The sequence below is a fragment of the Bubalus bubalis genome, chromosome 11, assembly GCF_019923935.1.
Source record: "Bubalus bubalis isolate 160015118507 breed Murrah chromosome 11, NDDB_SH_1, whole genome shotgun sequence".
NCBI classification, from domain to species: domain Eukaryota; kingdom Metazoa; phylum Chordata; class Mammalia; order Artiodactyla; family Bovidae; genus Bubalus; species Bubalus bubalis.
Window position 1 is genome coordinate 24,355,013 of NC_059167.1, and position 22,685 is coordinate 24,377,697.

The following is a 22,685-nucleotide window of genomic DNA, read 5'->3' on the forward strand; positions in this document are numbered from 1 at the left end:
ATCAAGCTAAGTTAGGTGCATTTAAGATAGCTTCGTGAGAAAGAATATACTAGGAGGAATTAACCTCTCCATTGTTTTGTGAGAATAACAGTTCAGATAATGTTATCCTTTTTTCAGAGATGGCTTAAGTAAATATGATTGATAATAATAGGTACTATTATTAAACATTAAAAACATTGAGAGCTTTTTTTTTAATGCCAGATACTTTAAGACTTTCTACAGTCCCACTTAGTGCTCACAATAACCTGTTGGGATAAGTATGGTTATAATTATCACAGTTTTATAGACAAGAAAACCAAGGCTCAAAAAGTTGAACTGATTTGCTTAAAGTTACACAGATGGAACTGGTACAAGAGCCCAGATCACTTTCTTTGCTTAAGTCCATAACTTTAACCATTTGTTCTACTGTCTCCAACACAGAAAGATACTCCTAAGAGTTGGTGATGCAACATTGAGGGGATCAGTGAATATATTTAATCACAAGAAAGAGGAAAATATTTTAATGGTTAGATACAGTATAAAAAAAAATAAAAAATGAAGACAGTCAAGTAAGGGACTCCATAAATGATCATTAGAAAGGAACTGGCATTCTTAACAGCTCTGATAAACTGGGAAATGTTTTTAAACATTTCTTCAATGATGTCAGCCAATACAATATAACTGATATTAGTTTCTAAGCAATTCAGTTGCATTTTCATTTTGTGTTTTCTTAAATTGGACTTTAGGGAGGCAAATGATTTTGCTTTTGAGCTTTATGCCATCCCAGGCAATTCTGAAGGCATGAACTGCTGGTACAATCTGGACCTTTGGAGCTCTGAAATATAGGACCTTCTAGGGATTTAGAGGTTTCCTTCACACTTGCTTTCTATGAAGCTCTTATTGATGTTTGAATTTAAAGCAAAAGAAAAAAACTGGCCCACTTTATCCCATGGTGGGAGTTTGCCTGTCTTCCCTGGACCTATAGATGTTTTCCACTAGAAAACATTTGGAAAACTTCAGACTAAGACTGTCTGCTATCTGGTATATGTAGAGGCCCAAAGAATTATGGCACAATATCTTTATCAATCTCTACATAGTTATCTGTAAGAATTTTCAAGTAACTACAGTATTTTCTCTGAAGTTTTACTCAAGATTGTGCCAGAAAATATACAGGTGTAGGTTAATATTGTTATCTGTGTATGAATTTTGACAACCAAGGGGGAAACAGATGTAACAGTCATTAGGTACCTGGGCTGAGCCAAAAATCTAAAAACAGAACACTAAAAACAAAGCAAAACAAGCCAACAAACCCCCCAAAACCAATGTGAGTATGTTGATATTCAAGAAAACCAAAATATTTACCTCGGACAGCATAGCCATCTTTTACTGATGCTGGGAAAGGGGGTAGGTTGTCTTTTGCATATACATCTTGAGCAAGGACCCGCCCCATTCCATCTGTAAGAGAAAAAAAGGAAAATATGGATGTTGAGTGCAGTGGGTTAAATAGGAGGTCCTAAAGATGATGGACATAAGTACTTGTCTGACAAGGGTTGTATGAGGGCTCAGTCAGATCTCCTGATTTCTATCCCAAGGAACAGGCGACAGAGGGAAGAGCTGCATCCTAGTGTCTGAAGTGAAAGATCAGATCAGTCAATGAATAGTAACGCTCGTAGGGGTTATTTGAATACGAGTAGCTACACAGTTATCAAAGATGTGTTCAAGTTGATGTGTCATAAACCCTTTAACAACTCAAAGATGATTTTCTTTAAAAAGTAAGTTCTTAAATAGTCATAGTCATTGACCCAGTAATTTCACTCTAAGAAAATGGACAAGTCTTCCTGTATGTGTTTATTTAAGAGTTGCTTACATTAGTGAGAAATGGAAAGAAATAAAAAGATTAACAGTACAGAAATTTAAACAGTGATGTATCCTTATGACAAAATATTATACAATATTTGTGTTTTATAAAGAATATTCACTGACACAAGAAAATTCTTATAATATGCATTTTAAAACATGTAGAACTATACATGTAAAGTATAATCTTAACTATGTTAAGATATATGTGTATAGATCAATAGAAAAAAATGGGAAGGACATACATGAAAATAGAAAGTATTTGTTTACTGTCATATGTTAGAATTATATATACTTTTATACCCTATGCTATACTTTTCTGAAAGTTTCCAAATTTTTACAATGATCACATGTAATTTTTATAATTTTTTTCTTTTAGAAGAGAAAAGTAAAGAAAGGAGCTTCCTTAGCATTCTATTTAACTTTAGCCAAAAATTTGACTTTATTAACTTAAAAAAGCAGTGACTAGAAGAAGAGCATCAGTAATGTATTGTGTGAAGTGACTATTCAAACCACTATTCATACTCTGGATGACAAGCATCTTTGGCGAGCTCCCAGGAGTTTGATTTCATGCCAATAAGAATAAAAGTTTCAAGAGTCACGACCAATTACTTAAATCCTCTCGTCAGAATCTGCCCTTATTATTATCATTACTATTGCTATTCAAGAAGTAATATAATAACGATGGCACCCCACTCCAGTACTCTTGCCTGGAAAATCCCATGGACGGAGGAGCCTGGTAGGCTGCAGTCCATGGTCGCAAAGAGTCGGACACGACTGAGCGACTTCCCTTTCATTTTTCACTTTCATGCCTTGGAGAAGGAAATGGCAACCCACTCCAGTGTTCTTGCCTGGAGAATCCCAGGGACAGAGGAGCCTGGTGGGCTGCTGTCTATGGAGTCGCACAGAGTCGGACATGACTGAAGTGACTTAGCAGCAGCAGCAGCAGCAGCAGCAGGTCGCTAAGAGTTGGATACGACTGAGTGACTTCGCTTTCACTTTTCACTTTCATGCATTGGAGAAGGACATGGCAACCCACTCCAGTGTTCTTGCCTGGAGAATCCCAGGGACGGGGGAGCCTGGTGGGCTGCCGTCTATGCAGTAGCACAGAGTCGGACATGACTGAAGTGACTTAGCAGCAGAGAAGGAAGAAGAGGAAGGGAAAAAAATCAAACTTCCCTCCAAAGACTATAGGTAATATACAACTTGATTTACACATGTTTGTATAGGTTTAGAAAATTCTATTGTTTCCAGAGCTGGATAGGTGAGGTTTTTTTGGTCTGTCTTTTGTTTTTAGCTTTGTCATTCTTAGCTACTTTGGGTCCTCTGGTTTCCAGAACCCAGGACAAAGAAGTAAGTACAGACGGATTTTAAATTTTGTACTCTGATCCATAATGATAGTGATATTGACACTTTTTAAGGAAGTGACACCTGAATTGGGAGAACTAGCTGTAGGTACCTTCAGGAGGTTGAAACTATTCTAGAGCTATCCTGAGCTATGGACCATACTTTGTAAGACCAGAGAAGTGGTGGGACTGGTGGGACTAGAGGGCCTTATTTGTATACACATATACAACATTAACTCCCAAATGAACCTGAAGCTATAAGGCAGCCTCTGGTAGTGGATCCTATGGCATCTGCTTAGGGTCAAAATAAACTACTTGGGTTAGCTCCTTATCTGAAACTATTCTATCCAGTGTGGTGAATGAAAATGGAAGTGTGACACCAGTACAGATCCCAAGAGAATAACTTTTCTGGGATTTGAATAACTCAGTAATAGTATTTAATAATCAAAGATAGCACCAGGGCTGAGTTTTTCTGGCAGCTGATCTAGTTTATCTAGTAAATGTTTATACAGCATTTTATAAATTACCAAGTAATATCACATATATAATTTCATTTAATTCTTAAAAAAATCTAGTAAAGCATTATTATATTCATTTTAGAGGTGAATTAAGAGAAGTTTAAACAGGGTAACCTACCCAAGATCACATATTTTACAGATGGCTAAGACAGGACCAAAATTTAGATCTTAGAACTTCAATCATTACTACAATGGCAATAGCTACATACCCTTCACACACTGCTCTTCCTCTGTCTAACATTTAAAGAAGCGACAAGGTGAGTCCTCAAAAAATTAAAGATAGAATTACTATATAGTCCAGCAATTTCACTTCTAGGTACATATTCAAAAGAAGTAGTAGCAGAAACTTGAACAGATATTTGTGTGCCTATTTTTATAGTGGCATTATTCACAATAGTCAAAAAGTGGAAGTAACCCAAGTATCCACTGACAGATGAAGGGGTAAACAAAATGTGGTACATACATATAGGAATATTATTCAGCCTTAAAAAAGAAGGAAATTCTTACATATGTTATCCATACACATATGGATGAAACTTGAAGGGATTATGAAATAAGTGAAAATAGCTGAAACAAGCCAGCCACAAAAGGCCAAACATCATATGATTTCACTTTTTTGAGGTAATTAGAGTATTCAAAATTATAGTTATCAAAAAGTAGAATGGTGGTTGTCATGGGCTGGGAAAAGGGAAGAATAAGAAGTTATTTTTTTAACGAGTACGTAGTTTCAGTTTCGGGTGATGAAATAGTTTTGGAGATGGAAGGTAGTGACAGCTGCAGAACAACGTAAATGTCTTTAGTGTCACTGAACTGTACAGTTAAACATGATTAAAACGCTAAGTCTTACGTGTTACCACCGCCGCAAAAACTATACAGAACGGCTGTCATCAACAGTTAGCACATGTATTTTTCCTCCCTAGGTCCTTGCCAGTAGCTCAAGAGAAGTGATACAATCTCATCAAGACTCTTTTTACTTCTATATTCCAGGAAGAAAGAGGCTGAACACTTAGTATGCTAAGTTTGAAAGCCTGTTGATACTGACAGTCTTAGCTACTGCAGCAGCTTAACATAAGTTAGCTAAGGTCTCACTGATGGCCAATTTAGAGAAAAGCGTATCAGCTGACTTGATTTCTCCCTTTAATACTTGAGTTACTCATATATCTGATTGTGCAATTCCATTCTGGATGGTTCCTAAGGTATAGGGTCTACTCAACCATAATTTGATGCAATTAGATTCTGGAAACTAAAGTAAAAATTCTGTTATGTAAGTTTCCAGTAATAATTGCCCCTCCTTAATCCCATTTTACCATACACATAAACACTAAAAAATTGCCTGCAAATCTGAGGAGAATAAAATAATAATGACAGATTGAGATGTACATATGACAAGGAATTAGTGTGTTTATTTATTTATTGAAATATAGTTGCTGTAAATGTTATATCAATTACAAGCATAGAATATAGTGGTTTGCAACTTTTAAAGATTATACTCCATTTGTAGTTACTATAAAATATTGGCTATATCCCCTGTGTTGTACAACATATGCTTGTAGCTTATTTTATATCTAATAGCTTGTACTTCCTTACCCCTGTATTGCCCCTTCCTTCCTTCCTCTCCTTACTAGTAACCTCTAGTTTGTTCTCTACATCTGTGAGTCTGCTGCTTTTTTGTTATATTTACTGGTTTATTTTAGATTCCATGTATAAATGGTATCATACAGTATCTTTCTTGTCTGACTTATTTCACTTAGCATATATAGTGTGTGTTAGCTCTGTCATGTCCAACTCTTTGCATGGACTGTAGCCTCCCAGGCTCCTCTGCCCATGAAATTCTCCAGGCAAGAATACTGGAGTGGGTAGCCACGCCCTTCTCCGTGGGATCTTCCTGACCCAGGGGTCTCCTACATTGTAGGCCGATTCTTTACTGACTGAGCCACTGGGAAAGCCCCTTCACTTAGCATAATATCCTCTAAGTCCATCCACATTGCTGCAAAAGGCAAAACTTTATACTTTTTTTATGGATGAGTAGCAGCCCATTGTGTGTGTGTGTGTGTGTGTGTGTGTGTAATGTCTTTATCCATTCATCTGTTGATGGACACTTAGATTGGTTCCATATTTTGGCAATTATAAATAATGTTGCCATGAACACTGGGGTGCATGTATCTTTTTTCATTACTGTTTTTGCTTTTTTGGATACATACCCAGGAGTGGAATTGCTGGGTTATATGGTAGTCCTATTTTTAGTTTTCTGTGAAACTTTCATACTGCTTTCTGCAGTGGCTGTACCAATTTACATTCTCACTAACGGTGTAGGTGGAGGTTCCCTGTTCTCTACATCCTATAAGTGAGTCATTTAAATGCCAAAATCTACCCAAGATTCACTAGGCTACAAAATAATACACAGATCCTATTTTAAGAATTCTGTAGTGCTAGCGTAAGGCTTGCCCAGCATAATTTGGAAAATGTTTATACTGAGATTGAGTTTTATTTCTGACAAGTGTCTAGTTTCTGATATAAAGAATGATTTGCTGCATCTTAAACATGGTGGGCTTTTTCTTATTTCTATGCCTTTGCAAATAATGCTGCCTTGGACAGGAATATTTTTTTCCTTCTCCTTTCCTGTGCCTAGAGAATCTTAGGTATCCCCTAAGTTTCAGCTCAGATATCATGTCTTTGGTCTTCTGCCTCTAAACAAGAAAACAAAGTTCACTGACTGATTAATTTATTCATTCATCATCAAACACTGGGAACCTACTATATGCTAGACACTGCGGACAAAAATACTAGTAAGACCGGCTGATTTCCTCAAGGAATTCACATGTAACAGTGTATGTGAGAAAGGAGAATATGGAAAAATAAAAATATGACTACAAGATAGTATGGGCCATGAAAATATATCATCAGGGTAATATGGGAGGTATACAGAAAAAATCAGCTCAGATCATGAGCTCCTTACTGCAAAATTCAGGCTTAAATTGAAGAAAGCAGGGAAAACTACTAGGCCATTCAGGTATGACCTAAAACAAATCCCTTATGATTGGAGGTAACTAGACAGAGTGGATGGAGGTCCATAACAATATACAGGAGGCAGTGTCCAAAATCATTCCAAAGAAAAAGAAATATAAGAAGGCAAAGTGGTTGTCTGAGAGGGCTTTGCCAATAGCTGAGGAAGGAAGAGAAGTAGAAGACAAAGGAGAAAGGGAAAGATATACCCAGCTGAATGCAGAGTTTCAGAGAATAGCAAAGGAGAGATAAGAAGGCCTTCTTAAATGAACAATGCAAAGAAATAGAAGAAAACAATAAAATGGGTAAGATTAGTGATTTCTTCAAGAAAGTTGGATATCAAGGGAACATTTCATGCAAGGATGGGCATGATAGAGGACAGAAATGATAAAGATGTAACAGAAGCAGAAGAGACTAAGATGAGATGGCAAGAATACACAAAAGAACCAAAGCTATGGCAAACTTAGACAGAGTATTATAAAGCAGAGACATGACTTTGCCAACAAAGGTCCATATAGTCAAACCTATGGCTTTTCCAGTAGTTATGTACAGATTTGAGAGTTGGTCTGTTAAGAAGGCTGAGCGCCAAAGAATTGATGCTTTCAAATTGTGGTGCTCAAGAAAACTCTTGAGAGTGCTTTGGATAGCAAAGAGATCAAACCCCTCATTCTTAAAGGAAATTAACTCTGAATATTCACTGGAAGGATTGTTGCTGAGGCTCCAATACTTTAGCCACCTGATGTGAAGAGTCAACTCACTGGAAAAGACCCTGATGCTGGGAAAGACTGAAGACAAAAGAAGGGGGCAGCAGAGGATGAGATGGTTAGATAGCATTACCAACTCAAAAGACATCAATTTGAGGAAACTCTGGGAGATAGTGGAGGACAGAGGAGCCTGTTATGCTACAGTCCATGAGGTTGCACAGTCTGACATGACTTAGTGACAACAACAATAGGGAAAAAAACCACCTAATCAACAATTTGTGGAACATCAATAAAATCTTCCTAGATGAGATGATACCTACACTGAGTTTTAAAGTTTTAAGTACAAACGAAGTAGAAGAGTGGGGGGCATTTTCGACAACAGAAGCAAGATCAAGGGAATTTAAACTTAATCTTATGAAAATGGGAATCCAATGAAGGATTTTAAGCAAAGTAATGACTTCAAGTTAACCTCCCAGCAGCATTTAAATCTCTTCAGAGATAATGGAACTTTTAAGGAATAGCACTTTTTAATAGAACTTTTAAGTGCCTAGTGACAAGATATAGAATGGTTTGGAGGGATTATACACAAATCTGTTATGGTACACTTTCCACATTACATTGGTTGTTTGTGAAGCTATTATATCTTGACTTCTTCATTAAGTTGTTAATTCCTTGTTTTCACAGCATAACTCACCCATCACTGTATCCCCAGTACCAAGCACAGTGCTTCGTACTTGCTGAATGACTGAGTCAATGAATGAGTACATTAATGATCAGGACTAAGGAGGGAAATGTTGGATAAAGAGAGAAGAGAGTCATATCAATCAAATATTAATACAAACAACTTCACCCAAAGAATACATATAACAGAGAAGGACATCTTGCTAACTTTTACTTTCATTATTGCCCATTTAGACTCCTTTAAGCAAATCTTTTTGTATAATGGATGCTTACCGCCATGATTACGGCAATGACTTCCCTAAACCTGGACATTTTCCTTTTGCTATCAGTAAATGTCCATCATCTATTTCAAGACTTCATTAAAGATATAGGTTCTCCTTGATGCCCCTCTGAATACGACTCTGTATATTCAGTTAATAGTATATCAGTGAGTACTTGCAAAATTGTGTGTAAGAGTTCTCAAGGTGATGAGTGTGAGAAGTGTGCATTTGGTTTCTTAAGTTTCTGAAGACACAGAACTGTATTTTTTCTTCCCTTTATGTCTAATCAAAACAATAAATACAGGTTATATTCAAAATAACTTTTAGCAGCCTAGACTTCCAGGAGTCTTTGCTATTATTTAAATTCTGTTCTTCTTAAAAGGAGAGGATAAATCCAAGGGAAATGAAAACATGTGCTGTGTTTAGTTGCTCATTTGTGTACAACTCTTTGCGAACCCATGGCCTGTAGCTTGCTGGGCTCCTCTGTCCCTGGGGATTCTCCAGGCAAGAATTCTGGAGTGGGTTGCCACGCCCTCCTCCAGGGGATCTTCCCAACCCAGGGATCAAACCCAGGTCTCCCGCATTGCAGGAGGATTCTTTACCACATGACCCACTAGGAAACCCCATGAATACTGGAGTGGGTAGCCAATCCCTTCTCCAGGGGATCTTCCTGACCCAGGAACTGAACCGGAGTCAATTGAAGGTGGATTCTTTACCAGCTGAGCTACCAGAGAAGCCCAGTGAAAACATATGTCCAGGCAAAAACTTGTAAACAAATATTAATTGCAGCATTATTCATTCATACTCAAAAGATGGAAACAATCCAACAGTCCATCCCTTGATGAATGGATAAATAAAAGTGATGTATACTGGATTAGCCAAAAAGTTCGTTCAGAAAAATCCAGGAAAGCTAGTGTTATAATTCCAGTCCAAGTCCAAAGGCCTGCAAACCAAGGGGGTTAATGGATAAAAACCCAATACATACAACGAAATATTATTTGGCCACAAGAAGGAGTGAGGTATTAAAATGCAAACAGCATTTTTTTCAGAAATAGAAAACTGGATAGCCCCATTTGAAAGAATGAAGCTGGACTCTTATCTTCCACCATATACAAAACTTAACTCAAAAAGGATTACAGACCTAAACGTAAAACCTATAACTATGAGTGAGGTTTGGGAGGCTCCCTTGTTTGGAAGGATTCGACACGCTGTTGGGCAACTAAGGCCTTGCACCACAACTACTGAGCCCACGTGCTGCAAATACTGAAGCCCATGTGCCTAGAGCCTGTGTTCTGCAACAAGAGAAGCTACCACAATGAGAAGCCCAAGCACTGCAATGAAGAGTAGCACCCACTTGCTGCAACTAGAGAAAGCCCGTGCAAAGCAACAAAGACCTAGAGCAGCCAAAAAATAAATAAATAAATAGTAAAAAAAGGAATTGTACACCATGATCAAGTGGGATTTACCCCAGGGATGCAAGGATTTTTCACTATCTGCATATCAATGTGATACATCAATTAAGAAATTGAAAAATAAAAACCATATGATCCTCTCAATAGATGCAGAAAAAAGCTTTTGATAAATTTCTCCATCCATTTATAATAAAAACTCTCCAGAAAGTGGGCATAGAGGGAACATACCTCAACATGATAAAGTTCATCAATGACAATCCCATAGCTAACATCATATTCAATGGTGAAAAACTGAAAGCATTTTCTCTACAATCAGGAATAAAACAAAGATGACCATTCTGGCTAGTTTTATTCAACATAGCCTTGGAAGTCTGAGCTATAGTACTCAGAAAAAAAAAGAGATAGAAGAAATCCAAATTGGGAAAAAAGTAAAACTGTCATTGTTTGCAGATGACATGATGCTATACATAGGAAATCCGAAAGATGCTTCTATAAAATGATTAGAGTTCATCAGTAGATTCAGTATAGCTGCTGGATACAAAATTAATAAACAGAATTTTTTTGCATTTCTATATGCTAACAGTAAAAGATCAGAAAGAGAAATTAAGGAAACAATCTCATTTATCACTACATCAAAAAGAAGAACAACAACAACAAAATGCCAAGGAATAAACCTAGCTAAGCAGGCAAGAGATCTATATTCTGAAAACTGTAAGAAGCTTAAGAAAGAAATTAAAGATGATACAAACAAATGGAAGATATTAATATACTGTATTCTTGGACTGGAAGAATCAATATTGTTAAAATTATCATACTACCCAAGCAATCTATGGATTCAATGCTGCTAAGTCACTTCAGTCGTGTCCAACTCTGTGCGACCCGATAGATGGCAGCCCACCAGGCTCCGCCGTCCCTGGGATTCTCCAGGCAAGAACACTGGAGTGGGTTGCCATTTTCTTCTCCAATGCATGAAAGTGAAAAGTGAAGGTGAAGTCGCTCAGTCGTGTCCGACTCTTCACGACCTCACGGACTGCAGCCTACCAGGCTCCTGTGTCCACGGGATTTTCCAGGCAAGAGTACTGGAGTGGGGTGCCACTGCCTTCCCAATGACATTTTTCACACAACTAGAACAAAAAATTCTAAAATGTGTATGTAAACACAAAGACTCTGAATAGCCAAAACAATCTTGAGAAAGAATGAAGCTAAAAGTTCAATCCACAATCCCTTACTTCAGACTATACTACAAACTGGCAATAATCAAAATAGTATGGTACTGGCACAAAAACAGACTTACAGACCAATGGAATAGGACAGAAAGCCCCCAAACCCATGTACTTATGGTCTATTAATCTACCACAAAGGAGGCAAGGATATATAATGGAGAAAAGACAGTCTCTTCAATAAGTGGTGTAGGGAAAACTAGACAGCCACATATAAAATAATGAAATTAGAACATTCTCTAACACCATATACATATACAAAAATTGGAGAAGGAACTGGCAACCCACTCCAGTATTCTTGCCTGGAGAATCCCATGGACAGAGGAGCTTGGAGGATTAGAGTCCATGGGGTCACAAAGAGTTAGACATGACTGAGTGACTAGCACACATACACAAAAATAAATTCAAAATAGATAAAAGACCTAAATGTAAGACTGGATATCATAAAACTCCTAGAGGAAAACATAGGCAGAATACTCTTTGTCAAAAGTCACAATATTTGGTGTGTGGGGGGGGTCTGTCTTCTAGAGTAATGGAAATAAAAAGAAAAATAAACAAATGGGACCTAATTATATTTAAAAGCTTTTACACAGTAAAGGTAAATCATAAACAAAACAAAAAGTCAACTTATGGACTGGGAGAAAATGTTTGCAAACAATGCTACTGACAAGGGATTAGTTTCCAAAACATACAAACGGCTCATACAGCTTTAATATATATAAACTGAACAACTCAATTAAAAAGTGGGAAGAAGACCTAAATACACATTTCTTCAAAGACATACAAATGGCCAACAGGCACATGAAATGATGCTCAATATCACTAATTATTAGAGAAGTGAATAGCAAAACTACAACGAGGCATCACCTCACACCAGTCAGAATGGCCATCATTAAAAATCTACAAATAATAAATACTGTAAAGAATGTGGAGAGAAAGGAACCCTCCTAGACTGTTGGTGGAAATGTAAATTGGTGTAGCCACTGTGGAGAACAGTACAGAGGTTCCTTAAAGAGCTAAAGTAAGAGTTATCATATAATCCTGCAATTCCACTCCTGTGCATATATCCACATAAAACTAATTTGAAAAGACATGCACCCTAATGTTCATATTCAAGACATGGAAGCAACCTAAATGTTCATCCACAGATAAATGGATAAAGAAATAGTGTGTGTGTGTGTGTGTGTGTGTGTGTGTGTGTGTGTGTGTGTGTAAAGTGGAACAGTACTCAGCCTTAAAAAAGAATGAGATGATGCCATTTGCATCATTTGCAACATGAATGGACCTAGAGATTATCACCTTAAGTGAAGTTTGTCATTCAGAGAAAGAGATATACCATATAACATCACTTATAAAAATACTGCTCTAAAATGATATAAATGAACTTATTTATAAAACAGAAATGAACTCAAAGACATAGAAAACAAATATATGATTACCAAAGAGGATAGCCGGTCGGGGGAGAGATAAATTAGGAGTTTGAGATTAATATATATACACTACTATATATAAAATAGGTAATCAACAAAGAGTTACTATATAGCTCAGAAAATGCTACTCAATATCTTGTAATAAGCTATAATGGAAAAGAACCTGAAGAAGAACACACACACATATATCTGAATATATATGTATTCATATAAAGAATCACTGTACTGTGCACTTGAGACTAACAGAACATTGCATATTAACTAAAAGTAAAAAAAGTTTAAAACTGGGAAAGGATTTGAATAGATATTTCTCCAAAGATGATGTATGAACTGCTAATAAGCATATGAAAAGATGCTCAACACCACTAATTATCAGAAAAATGCAAATCAAAACTACAATGAGATATCACCTCACACCCATTAATTGGTTACTATCAAAAAATCAAGTGCTGATGAGAATGTAGAAAGACTGGAATTCTTACATAGTCTTGGTAGGACTGTAGAATAGTGCAACCAGTATGGAAAAGAGAAAAAATTTCCTCAGAAAATTAAAAATAGAAGTACCATTTAATCCATCAATCTCACTTCTCAGTATACATCCACAAGAACTGAAAGCAGGGTCTTGAAGAGGTATGTGCACATCCACGTTCACAGTAGTGCTATTCATAATAGTCAAGGTTGGAAGTGTTCCAAATGTCCATCAACAGATGAATGGATTAACAAATGTGGTGTATATATCTAAATACTATCACATGGCACAACGTGGATAGACCTTGAGGACATTAAGCTAAGTGAAATAAGCCAACCATCAAAAGACAAATACTGCTGACTCAACTTATATACCATATCTAAAGTAGTCAAATTCTTATAAATAGAAAGTAAAATGGTGGTTACCAGGGGCTGGGATGAGGAGGAAAAAGGGAATTGTTTAATGGGTAAAGAGTTTCAGATATCCTGTATGAGAAAATTTTGGAGATATGTTCACAACAATGTGAATGTACTTAATGCCACTTAATTGCAATGATAATTTGTTAATTTAATTAACTTACTGATGTTAAGATGATAAATTTTATGTTTTTTACTACAATAATTTTTAAAGAAGGAATGAGATACGGATACATGTTACAACATGGATAAACTTTGAAAATATTATGCTAGGTGGAAAACACCAGTAATAAAAGACCACATATTATATAATCCCATTATGTGAATGTTCAGAATAGGTAAACCTTTAGAGATAGAAATAGTTTAGTGGTTGCTTAAGACTGGATGGTGGACTAGGGAGACAGGAGGAGGATGATAGCTAAAGACAGTGGAGATTCTTTTTGAAGTGATAATATGTTCTAAAACTGACGTGGTGATGACTATACATATCTGTGAATAAACTAAAAACCTTTGAACTATATAATTTATGTGGGTGAATTATATGGTATGTGAATAGTATTTCAATAAAGCTGTTATTTTTTAAAGGGCAAGAATAAGAGACTTTTAAAAGAAGAATATTTCTCTCATTTTAACATATATAATTATATTAGAAGAGTCAAGAAAAGTCATATTTGAAGTACACATACACCATCTGGTCTTTACAGATCTTTGAAATATCTTAGAAAGAAAAATTAAACATTTCCTCTGGACAGAAAGAACAGCTTCACGCTTAAGGTTATCAGCATAAATCTAATAACAGAAAATCGGCCAATTTTTATTTTGTACTCATACTAAATATAAGGAATTCTATCTTTAAGGTAAATTAGATCTCTATTAGATTAGTTCTGCTTTTGGAGTTGGTATCAAGTTAACTTACCAGCAGCATTTAAGTCTCTTCAAAGAGAAAAACATGTATTACCCCAAGTTTCTTTTTTCCTTAAAGGCCTAAGGCAAGGGAAGGGATTTGATGAGAAATATGCAATTGACTGGAAAATGGTAAGGGCTTCCAGTTAGCAGCAAATATAACAGAACTGAAGGATAAATGTAAATACACACCAGCAAGTATATCAATATATATCAGTAGGATTCACGGATAAGGCAGTGACTAGCTCTTCCAAGCAGTCAATATTAGATTTCATTCAACGTCTCACCAGATGATCGATTTGGGAACTTACAGAGTATGTAGTAGTGCTGCAAAATACTTTATTACTTGGAGGTGTCTCTCTTGCTTACATTTAAATACTGTCATGGATCTTAAACCATCTCTTCTCTTTGCCCATAGGTGGAGCCGAAGTACTACTGTTGATAAACGTTGGGCATGTGGTTTCAGAAAAGCAGCAGGCAGCAGTAGACTAGATATTAATAATATGACTGGTTAGGCACTCACGAAGACCCCTTGTGTGGGGGAGTTATTTTTACAGTTACACAATTGAGTAAAATTAACTCACTTGGAAAAAATCAGACCTATAACGCTGGCTAAATCATCCCTATGTCACAAACAGGTAGACTAATCTTCCTATTTCATACCTTCTTCTGTGAATATTATTATATATTTTCACATACATACTTTTCTCTTTTAAAAAGTATTATAAATGTATCTCATTTTAGGTCAGAAACAGGGAGAAGTATGTCTGCTGTGGTCAGTATTCTAAGAAGGATACTTCACTGCCTTAAACTGAGTTCAGTAAAACTTAAAGATTCCATCTCTAGAACTGCTTAAGTCTTTTGTGGAAATACAAAGAACTCAGGTCAGAAACGCCAAAGTCTTTGGTTATAAAGTCTTAAAAAAAAACCCTAGAGCTTGTAAAATAATGCTCCTAAGAAAGCAGAAGCCTTTCTATTCAAACCTTAGTTTTTTCACTGTTAACTGAAAGACATTAGGGATAACAGGGAATTCTAGAATATTTTAATCTGCTTTACAGCAGCTAGTACTGCACCAAGTATGAATTTATAATGTATTCACATCATGTATTTTATAAGCAAAGATGAATCATAAATGGTAGGGTGACAAATACTATCTCCATTGGTATTTCTCTTCCAAGAAACCAAAGGAAAGTATGTTTAATTAGTAGAGCACTTGCTCCTTAAAGGTCTTGCTTGCAGACAGGAGTTGAAAATAGTAGATATAATAAAGGACAGCTCAGAGACAGAAGAAAATTCACCTGTAGTCAAAACACATTAAAATAAACAGTAAACTTTGCATATACATGCAATTCTAGGTTCTTATTTTAGAAGGATAATTTCCATACTGATTTGAAACATACTCTGCTGTAATTAAAAATTACAAGACGCTTAACTCTTTGGAAGAAAAGTTATGACCAACCTAGACAGCATATTAAAAAGCAGAGACATTACTTTGCCAACAAAGGTCTGTCTACTCAAGGCTATGGTTTTTCCAGTAGTCATATATGGATGTGAGAGTTGGACTATAAAGAAAGCTGAGCACCAAAGAATTGATGCTTTTGAACTGTGGTGTTGAAGACTCTTGAGAGTCCATTGGACTGCAAGGAGTTCCAACCAGTCCATCCTAAAGGAAATCAGTCTTGAATATTCACTGGAAGGACTGATGTTGAAGCTGAAACTCCAATACTTTGGCCACCTGATGTGACAAACTGACTCATTGGAAAAGACCCTGATGCTGGGAGGGATTGAGGGCAGGAGGAGAAGGGGACGACAGAGCATGAGATGGTTGGATGGCATCACCGACTCAATGGATATGAGTTTGAGTAAACTCTGGGAGCTGGTGATAGACAGGGAGGCTTGGCAAGCTGCAGCCCATGGGGTTGCAAAGAGTTGGACACAACTGAGTGAACTGAACTGAACTGAACTGCTGTAATGGAATGAACAGTGGACTAGGAGTAAAGAATCTTAGGTTCTAGCTGTTTTTAATCATAACAAATTTTCTAAGAACATTATTAACCTCTTTGGTCCTAAATTTCTTTGCCTTTAAAGTAGAAAGATTACTTGATCTCCAAATCACTTTCTTTTTGTAAAATTATAAGTATTTCATATATTATACTGTTAACATTCCTTCACAGATTTACCCTATATATATGACCTTGAGAGCATCACTTCCAAGCACTTCTGTATAAATGATTTAGTCTTAGTTTTCTGGGATTCTTGCTGAACCTTCACAGAGATATAATAAGTAATTTTAGAGATCTCACAGTGGCAAATGACCTCAAAGATTCATGGATTCTGGATCTCTCTTAGGAAATGTGCACATCTCTCCACAGGCTTCTGTAATTGTAGGTGTCAGTGTATTGGCAGAGGCAAAATATTTGGAATCCCCATCCCCATACTTTTCCCATTTAGTGATTGATAGATGAAACTGGATAGTTAGAGGTGCATTCAGCTGAAATCAGAATGAACCAAGAAGGTTTGTTCATTAAAATGCAAACATCCCTGGAAAAGATGACAGCTACAGTGAGAATGAGTTTCTAATCTTTTTCTGGGGAGAAATCTCTTATCTTCGGTAAGAGAATTATAGGCCATCTCTGACTCACAATTCAATTTATAGTGATTCACATTTAGATCACTCAACTTTTTATATGCATGTTGTTTATTAGAGCATTTATAACAGAGAATGATCAAATATGCCAGTCATTTCTATTATAAAACACATGAACAAAGTGCTGTGGGGACGTGGTGGAAGAAAACTCAACTCAGCTGGTGAAAGGGAGGAGTGGACACCAGGAATGCCTTCATGGAGGAGAGCTTCTTAAAATTTACTCTTAAAAAACATGTACTGGGGAGATGGGGAGACGTTGGCCAAAGGGTACAAACTTTCAATTGTAAGATGAATAAGATCTGGGGATCTCACATAAAGCATGGTGACTATAGTTAATAATGCTGTATTGTATACTTGAAATTTGCTCAAAGAGTAAATCTTAAGCATTCTTACCATACACACTCATACACAGTCAGTAACTATAAAGTGATGAATGTATTGATTAGCTTGATTGTGGTAATTATTTCACAATGTATATGTATATGTATATTCAACATGGCTGAATACCCTAAAGATATACACTTTTAACTTACTAATTATGCCTCAATGAAGTCAGACCAAAAAAAAAAAAAAAAAAAAAGAGTACACAGTGACCGAGCAGAGAAATAGGATAAAACTGTTGTAAGCAAAAGACAGTAGAGACAATGGCTTAGAGATAAGAGCATAAGAGGTAAGGAACAGCATGGCAAGTTTAGGGGAAAGCAAGTTCTGATGAGAAAGAACTGAAAAAGTAGGAAGAAATTAGATTACAAAGGGCCTTATATGACATATTAAAGAGTTCTGAATTTTATATGGAGTTGTGCGGAATACTACTGAAGAGCTATATGCAGGAATGTTAATATTAAACTCGCCATTTGAACAGATTACTTTGGAATCAAATTGGAAAATGGATGGGAAGATGCTAATTGGGGAAGCGAAGGTTGTTACAATAATCCGGGAAGCTAATAATATAGACCTAAATTAAAATGAGAGAAGTGGGAATGGCAAATAAAGGATAGATTCAAGAGGACGTAGAGGAAATGAGTATTGTAGTGGTAAAGAAAATAAGTTTAGTAACAGTGATGTTAAATTTAGTAGCAGCAGGTATCCATCTGTTGTATGAGTTTGGAGCTCAGGCAAGGTCTGAGGAAAGATATAGATTTAGCAATCACTTAATAGGTGGTACTTGAAACAACTGGTATATGTTAGGTTATCTGAAATACTGTGTAAGATTTGAAAAGGGCCAGAGTCAAGCTGAAAAGAAAGTTCATATTCAAGGAATTGACAAAGGAAGGCAAGCTTACGAAAGAGCCAGTACAGGAAACAAGTGCCACACTGTGTATCTGTCTCTCTCCTGTACTACACAGTAGAACCATAGGGTGGGGTTTCATTTTATTCATCTTTGCATACCTGGACTTAACACAGGGCCTGGTATTTAGCAGATTTTTAATAGATACTTGCTGAATAAATTATATTTCTATATATGGTACTGTTTTCTAAACACCTAACTAAAGTGCCTAGGAGGATTAATTATAACGCTCTTTTGCATTAAAAACCAAGTGTGATCCAGCTCAAAGGCTGAATGCAAACCTAACTATTATTTCTCATCATCATGGGTGGAAACACTTGACAAGAGTTAACCATGCATGAAGAGGTTTGCTTACTTATAAGTGACAACTGATTTGATGAACAAATGAAGGAGAAACAAACATACGACAGGAAAAGAGAATCCATCTGACAGTATTTTTTTTTCCCTAGAGGAGAAATAGAAATGGCCATTTCCAGTTCTGTTTTTTTTCCTTAAAAGTCCTGGAATTTCTGTCTAAATGTGACCTGGCATCACAGTGAGATTCTTTTAAGGACTGATAAGAGAAACTACCCTGATATTACAAGAGGCCAGGTATGGTTAACTTATTTTTATATAGTGTAAAGCACTGTTAAATTTTTTCCAACTTAATTTTACATTCATATTTTCTGAAGATGTCTTCGTACTGACTGACATAAAAATATCTAAGTAGCTGCATATAATAACAGAAAGAAACCATTTCATTAAAATTGATTTCTGAAATCACACAGTTAATTTCTAATTCCCCACTTTAGTTTTACTATCTTTATTTCCTTTAATGAGAAATAAAACAGAACAAAAGAATAGGTTTAAACCTAATGACATACATGTCTAAAAGGATGTAAGTCAAAGAAGTAGGACAGGTGTCAATTAAAGCAATTTTTGCCTAAGTAGGGCCAGAGACCAAAGAGCTAGCATTTGGCATTTAATATTTCACTAGCTTTAGGCCTTTTAACATAATTTTATCTACTATTATTTTCTATATGTTAATATTGGCCGAAGAGCATTATCATGTAGAAAGAGAAGAACGTTGAGTTTTTTTCTTTTTTCTCTTTTGGCTTTGCCACACAACTTACAAGATCTTAGCTCCCTGACAGGGACTGAACCTGCATCACCTGAGTGAAAGTGCTGAGTACTAGCCACTGAACTGCCAGGGAATTCCCGAGAATGTTAAGTCTTGAGTCTTAATTCCATTCCTTTTCTGCTGTTTTGAGTTTTCTTGTAGAAAAATTAAAGTGCTTGTATAGATGTTCTCTAATATCACTGAAATTTGACTATTTACGATCTATGAATAAAGTCATTTATTTGTAAAATCAATACTTCTGCATTGTTTTTATTTGTACAAGAAAAACAATTTAGAAACTACATCTTATTCAGACTGCACCTGAACTGGATTTTTAGAAAGGGAAGTAGCTGGTTAAAAACTGGAAACACTGGGGAATACTACCTTTCCATTATCTTTCCACAAGCTGGTCTCAATGTGCTACTAAACTAACAGCAGAAAATGAGAGGATAGATGAAGCAGAAAAACTGAGATCAGACTGGCTGCTCAGTGATCCACAGATAATTAATGTAGTATTTACATTTAGAAACATGATTTTCACAAATGAAAATCATTACCAGACACATTAGTTATCTCTCACTTCTATCAGAAAGGACATAAGGCAGACCGCAGTCAACTATTCTCCTCACTCAGTGCTGACAGCCCTCTCTTGAGAATATTGATATTTTGATGAATAGGAGAAACAAAGTTGAATTTTTCCTTTTTTTTAATGTAAAGGAAGATTTATGAGTATTTTACTCTATATACTGTTAGATTGATCTTAGAGTTGAATAGAAATAAGAAGTGAAAAGAAAGATGGTAATAACTGTGATAAATGGTTAATAACATTTCTTTTTCAGGAAAACTGTGTATTAGTGTTAGAGTAATCTTGTTTGGAAAAGAACGAAAATAAAAGGCAATGGGCAAATATAACAGTACCTCGGTAGTTGATGATTTCTGTCCCAAGCACCGGAGTCATCTCCAGGACTGTGATAAAGGCTTTGTCCATAGATGTTAGAGGAAAAGGAGACATGCGGTGTCTTCTAGCCACCTTGGTGATATCGACAGCACTGTGACCTAAACAGGAAGACAAGTAACTAAGAATGTGATGCTGAAACCTGATTAAAAAGTGGGAATGGCTTATAAACAACAGCAATTCTCAGTCTTCATTTCATATGTCCAGAAATGAGGATGACAGGGGGAAAATTTTTCTACTGCTCCCCAAATATAGCCTGCTTTGGCAGAACATTAAATTGTTAGTAATTTTATATCATGTAGCAAAAGCTAGTGAAGTTTAATGATGATACTGGCTAATTCTTTCTCAGTGCTTAGTACGTGTCATGGCATTAATCTAATTAAGCTTCACAACAACCTAAAGGGAGGTATCATTATTATCCTTATTTACAGATAAGGAAAATGAGGTTTACATATCTTGGCCTAAATCGCAAAAACAAAAAACAAAGAGCTAGGATTCAAACCTAGGTAGCCATGCTTTAGAGTCCATGTCCTTAGTTAGTATACTGAACTTTTAATACTCCATGAGCCAGTTAGTGAAAAGTAAAATATACAAGCTTAAATTTATTTAGAATTTCATAGGAAATTCTCTTTCTTCTAAAAAAAAGTCATAGAAAAATATTAGTTATGTACTCCCAATATAACCCTATCTAGTGTCATGGCATTAATATTACCCATATACTAAAACTTCTAATTTTATATCTTCAATCCCAACCTCTACCTTCACCTCTAGGTTTATATGTCATCCAAACAGTTGGTGGATAAGAGTATATATCTACAAATGTATAAGTCATCAAACATGCACTTGAGTGTGCAACAGGCAACTCAAACCTAGCATGTTCAAAATCAAACTTTTGATTCCCCATCCTCCTAACCTACCTATACGATGTCTTATTCTCTTGCAATTCCCATCTCAGTAAATAGAAACTCCATTCATTAAGTTATTAATCCAAAACCTTCGTGACATCATTGATTTTTCTATTATTATCAGAACCATATCTAAACTACCATTAAAATGTCTCTAAATCCCATCATTACTCAACATCTCTAATAATTACTACAATAGTTGAAACTATCATTTATTTCCCGGGAAACTGAATAGGGTCCTAACTGGTTGCCCTGCTTCTATCCTTGTCCCATTATAATTTATTCTTCACACAGCAGTTACAATAGTCCTTTTAAACTGTAAGGTGAATTGCATTCATCTCTGCTCACAACCCTCCAATGACTTTCCAATTCACTCAGAGTAAAGTCTTTGCAATGGTCTACAAAGCCCAACATAAACTTTTCTCCTATCATTTCACCATTGTTCAATGTGCTCTAGGCATACTGGTTTCTTGCCTGAGAAAGACAAATATGTTTCTCTTCAGGGTCTGTATACTTGCCGTTTCCTCTACTTGGACATTCTTCCCCAGATATTATGGTTCCATTCATCCCTCATTTCTTTCAGGTCTTTGATAAAATATCACTTCATCAGAGGCCTTTGCTAGACATCCTATAAAGAATATTACCTACTATCACTCTTTATTCTCCTTACTTATTTTATTTTTCTTTGTGAAAAAAACATATACATACATGTATGGATATTCACATCTATATACTTATATAACCTTCTAATGTCAGCTTCATGACAGCAGCAACTTTGTCTTTTTTAGTCAGTGTTGTTATCCTCAATACCTGGAACAGTATTTGGTACATACTAGACAATAGTTTTTGAATTAATGAATGTATCATTTAATGACAGAAAGGGACTTCTTAGAGTACAATATCTTCATGCATAAGTATACCTGGCCTTTTCTTTGAAATCTTAAAAGCCTATAGCTCAAAGGGTTAATATAAAAGGAGTAACTGCAAACACTGTTGCTTGGCTATCCTAACTAATATCCACAATTCACTTCTTCTGCAGCTGCCTTTCACCTGAGACTGGCCATATAATATGTTTATGGCCACCTAAGTTCTGGCCAGCAAGATGTAGGAAGTAGTCCCTGGGGGCAGGCTTCCTACTACAAATAAAAAGATAAAGAGGTGAAACTTTAAGAGGAGAATATGACTAGCTACTAGGAGGTGCTATAGTCATTTTCAACTATGAGACTAGAAACCCATAGAGTGAGTATGGGATACAAGGAAAGGAAAAGATCCAGAATCCCTGATGACAGTGTTGAGCTACTGTACAACCCCTGGACTGCCTGCCTCCAGGCTTTTGATATGTTAAGACAAATAAGCTCCTATTTCTTAAGGGGGCAACAGAGGATGAGACAGCTGGATGGCATCACAGACTTAATGGACATGAGTTTGAGCAAATTCTGGGACATAGTGAAGGAGAAGGAAGGCTGGCATGCTGCAGTTCATGGGGTCACAAAGAGTCGGAAATGACTGAGTGACTGAACAACAATGACTGTATATATCCCTCAGAAGTCTGCAAGTTCCTGGTCATTGTAATTTATTTAATTTAGTCCTCCC

General features: G+C 36.2%; 1 protein-coding gene across 13 annotated transcripts in view; it reads right to left on the minus strand.

Moving 5' to 3' along the window:
- The window catches only part of GPHN (gephyrin), a 524,697-nt gene that overhangs the window by 81,879 nt on the left and 420,133 nt on the right, over positions 1–22,685 (minus strand). For all 13 annotated transcript variants that reach the window (XM_044924834.2, XM_044924835.2, XM_044924839.2 and 10 more), the window contains 2 exons: positions 20,151–20,288; positions 1,342–1,434 (listed from right to left, as the gene is read on the minus strand). In XM_044924834.2, coding sequence (XP_044780769.1) covers positions 1,342–1,434; positions 20,151–20,288 — 231 coding nt within the window. The remainder of the gene's footprint in view (positions 1–1,341; positions 1,435–20,150; positions 20,289–22,685) is intronic.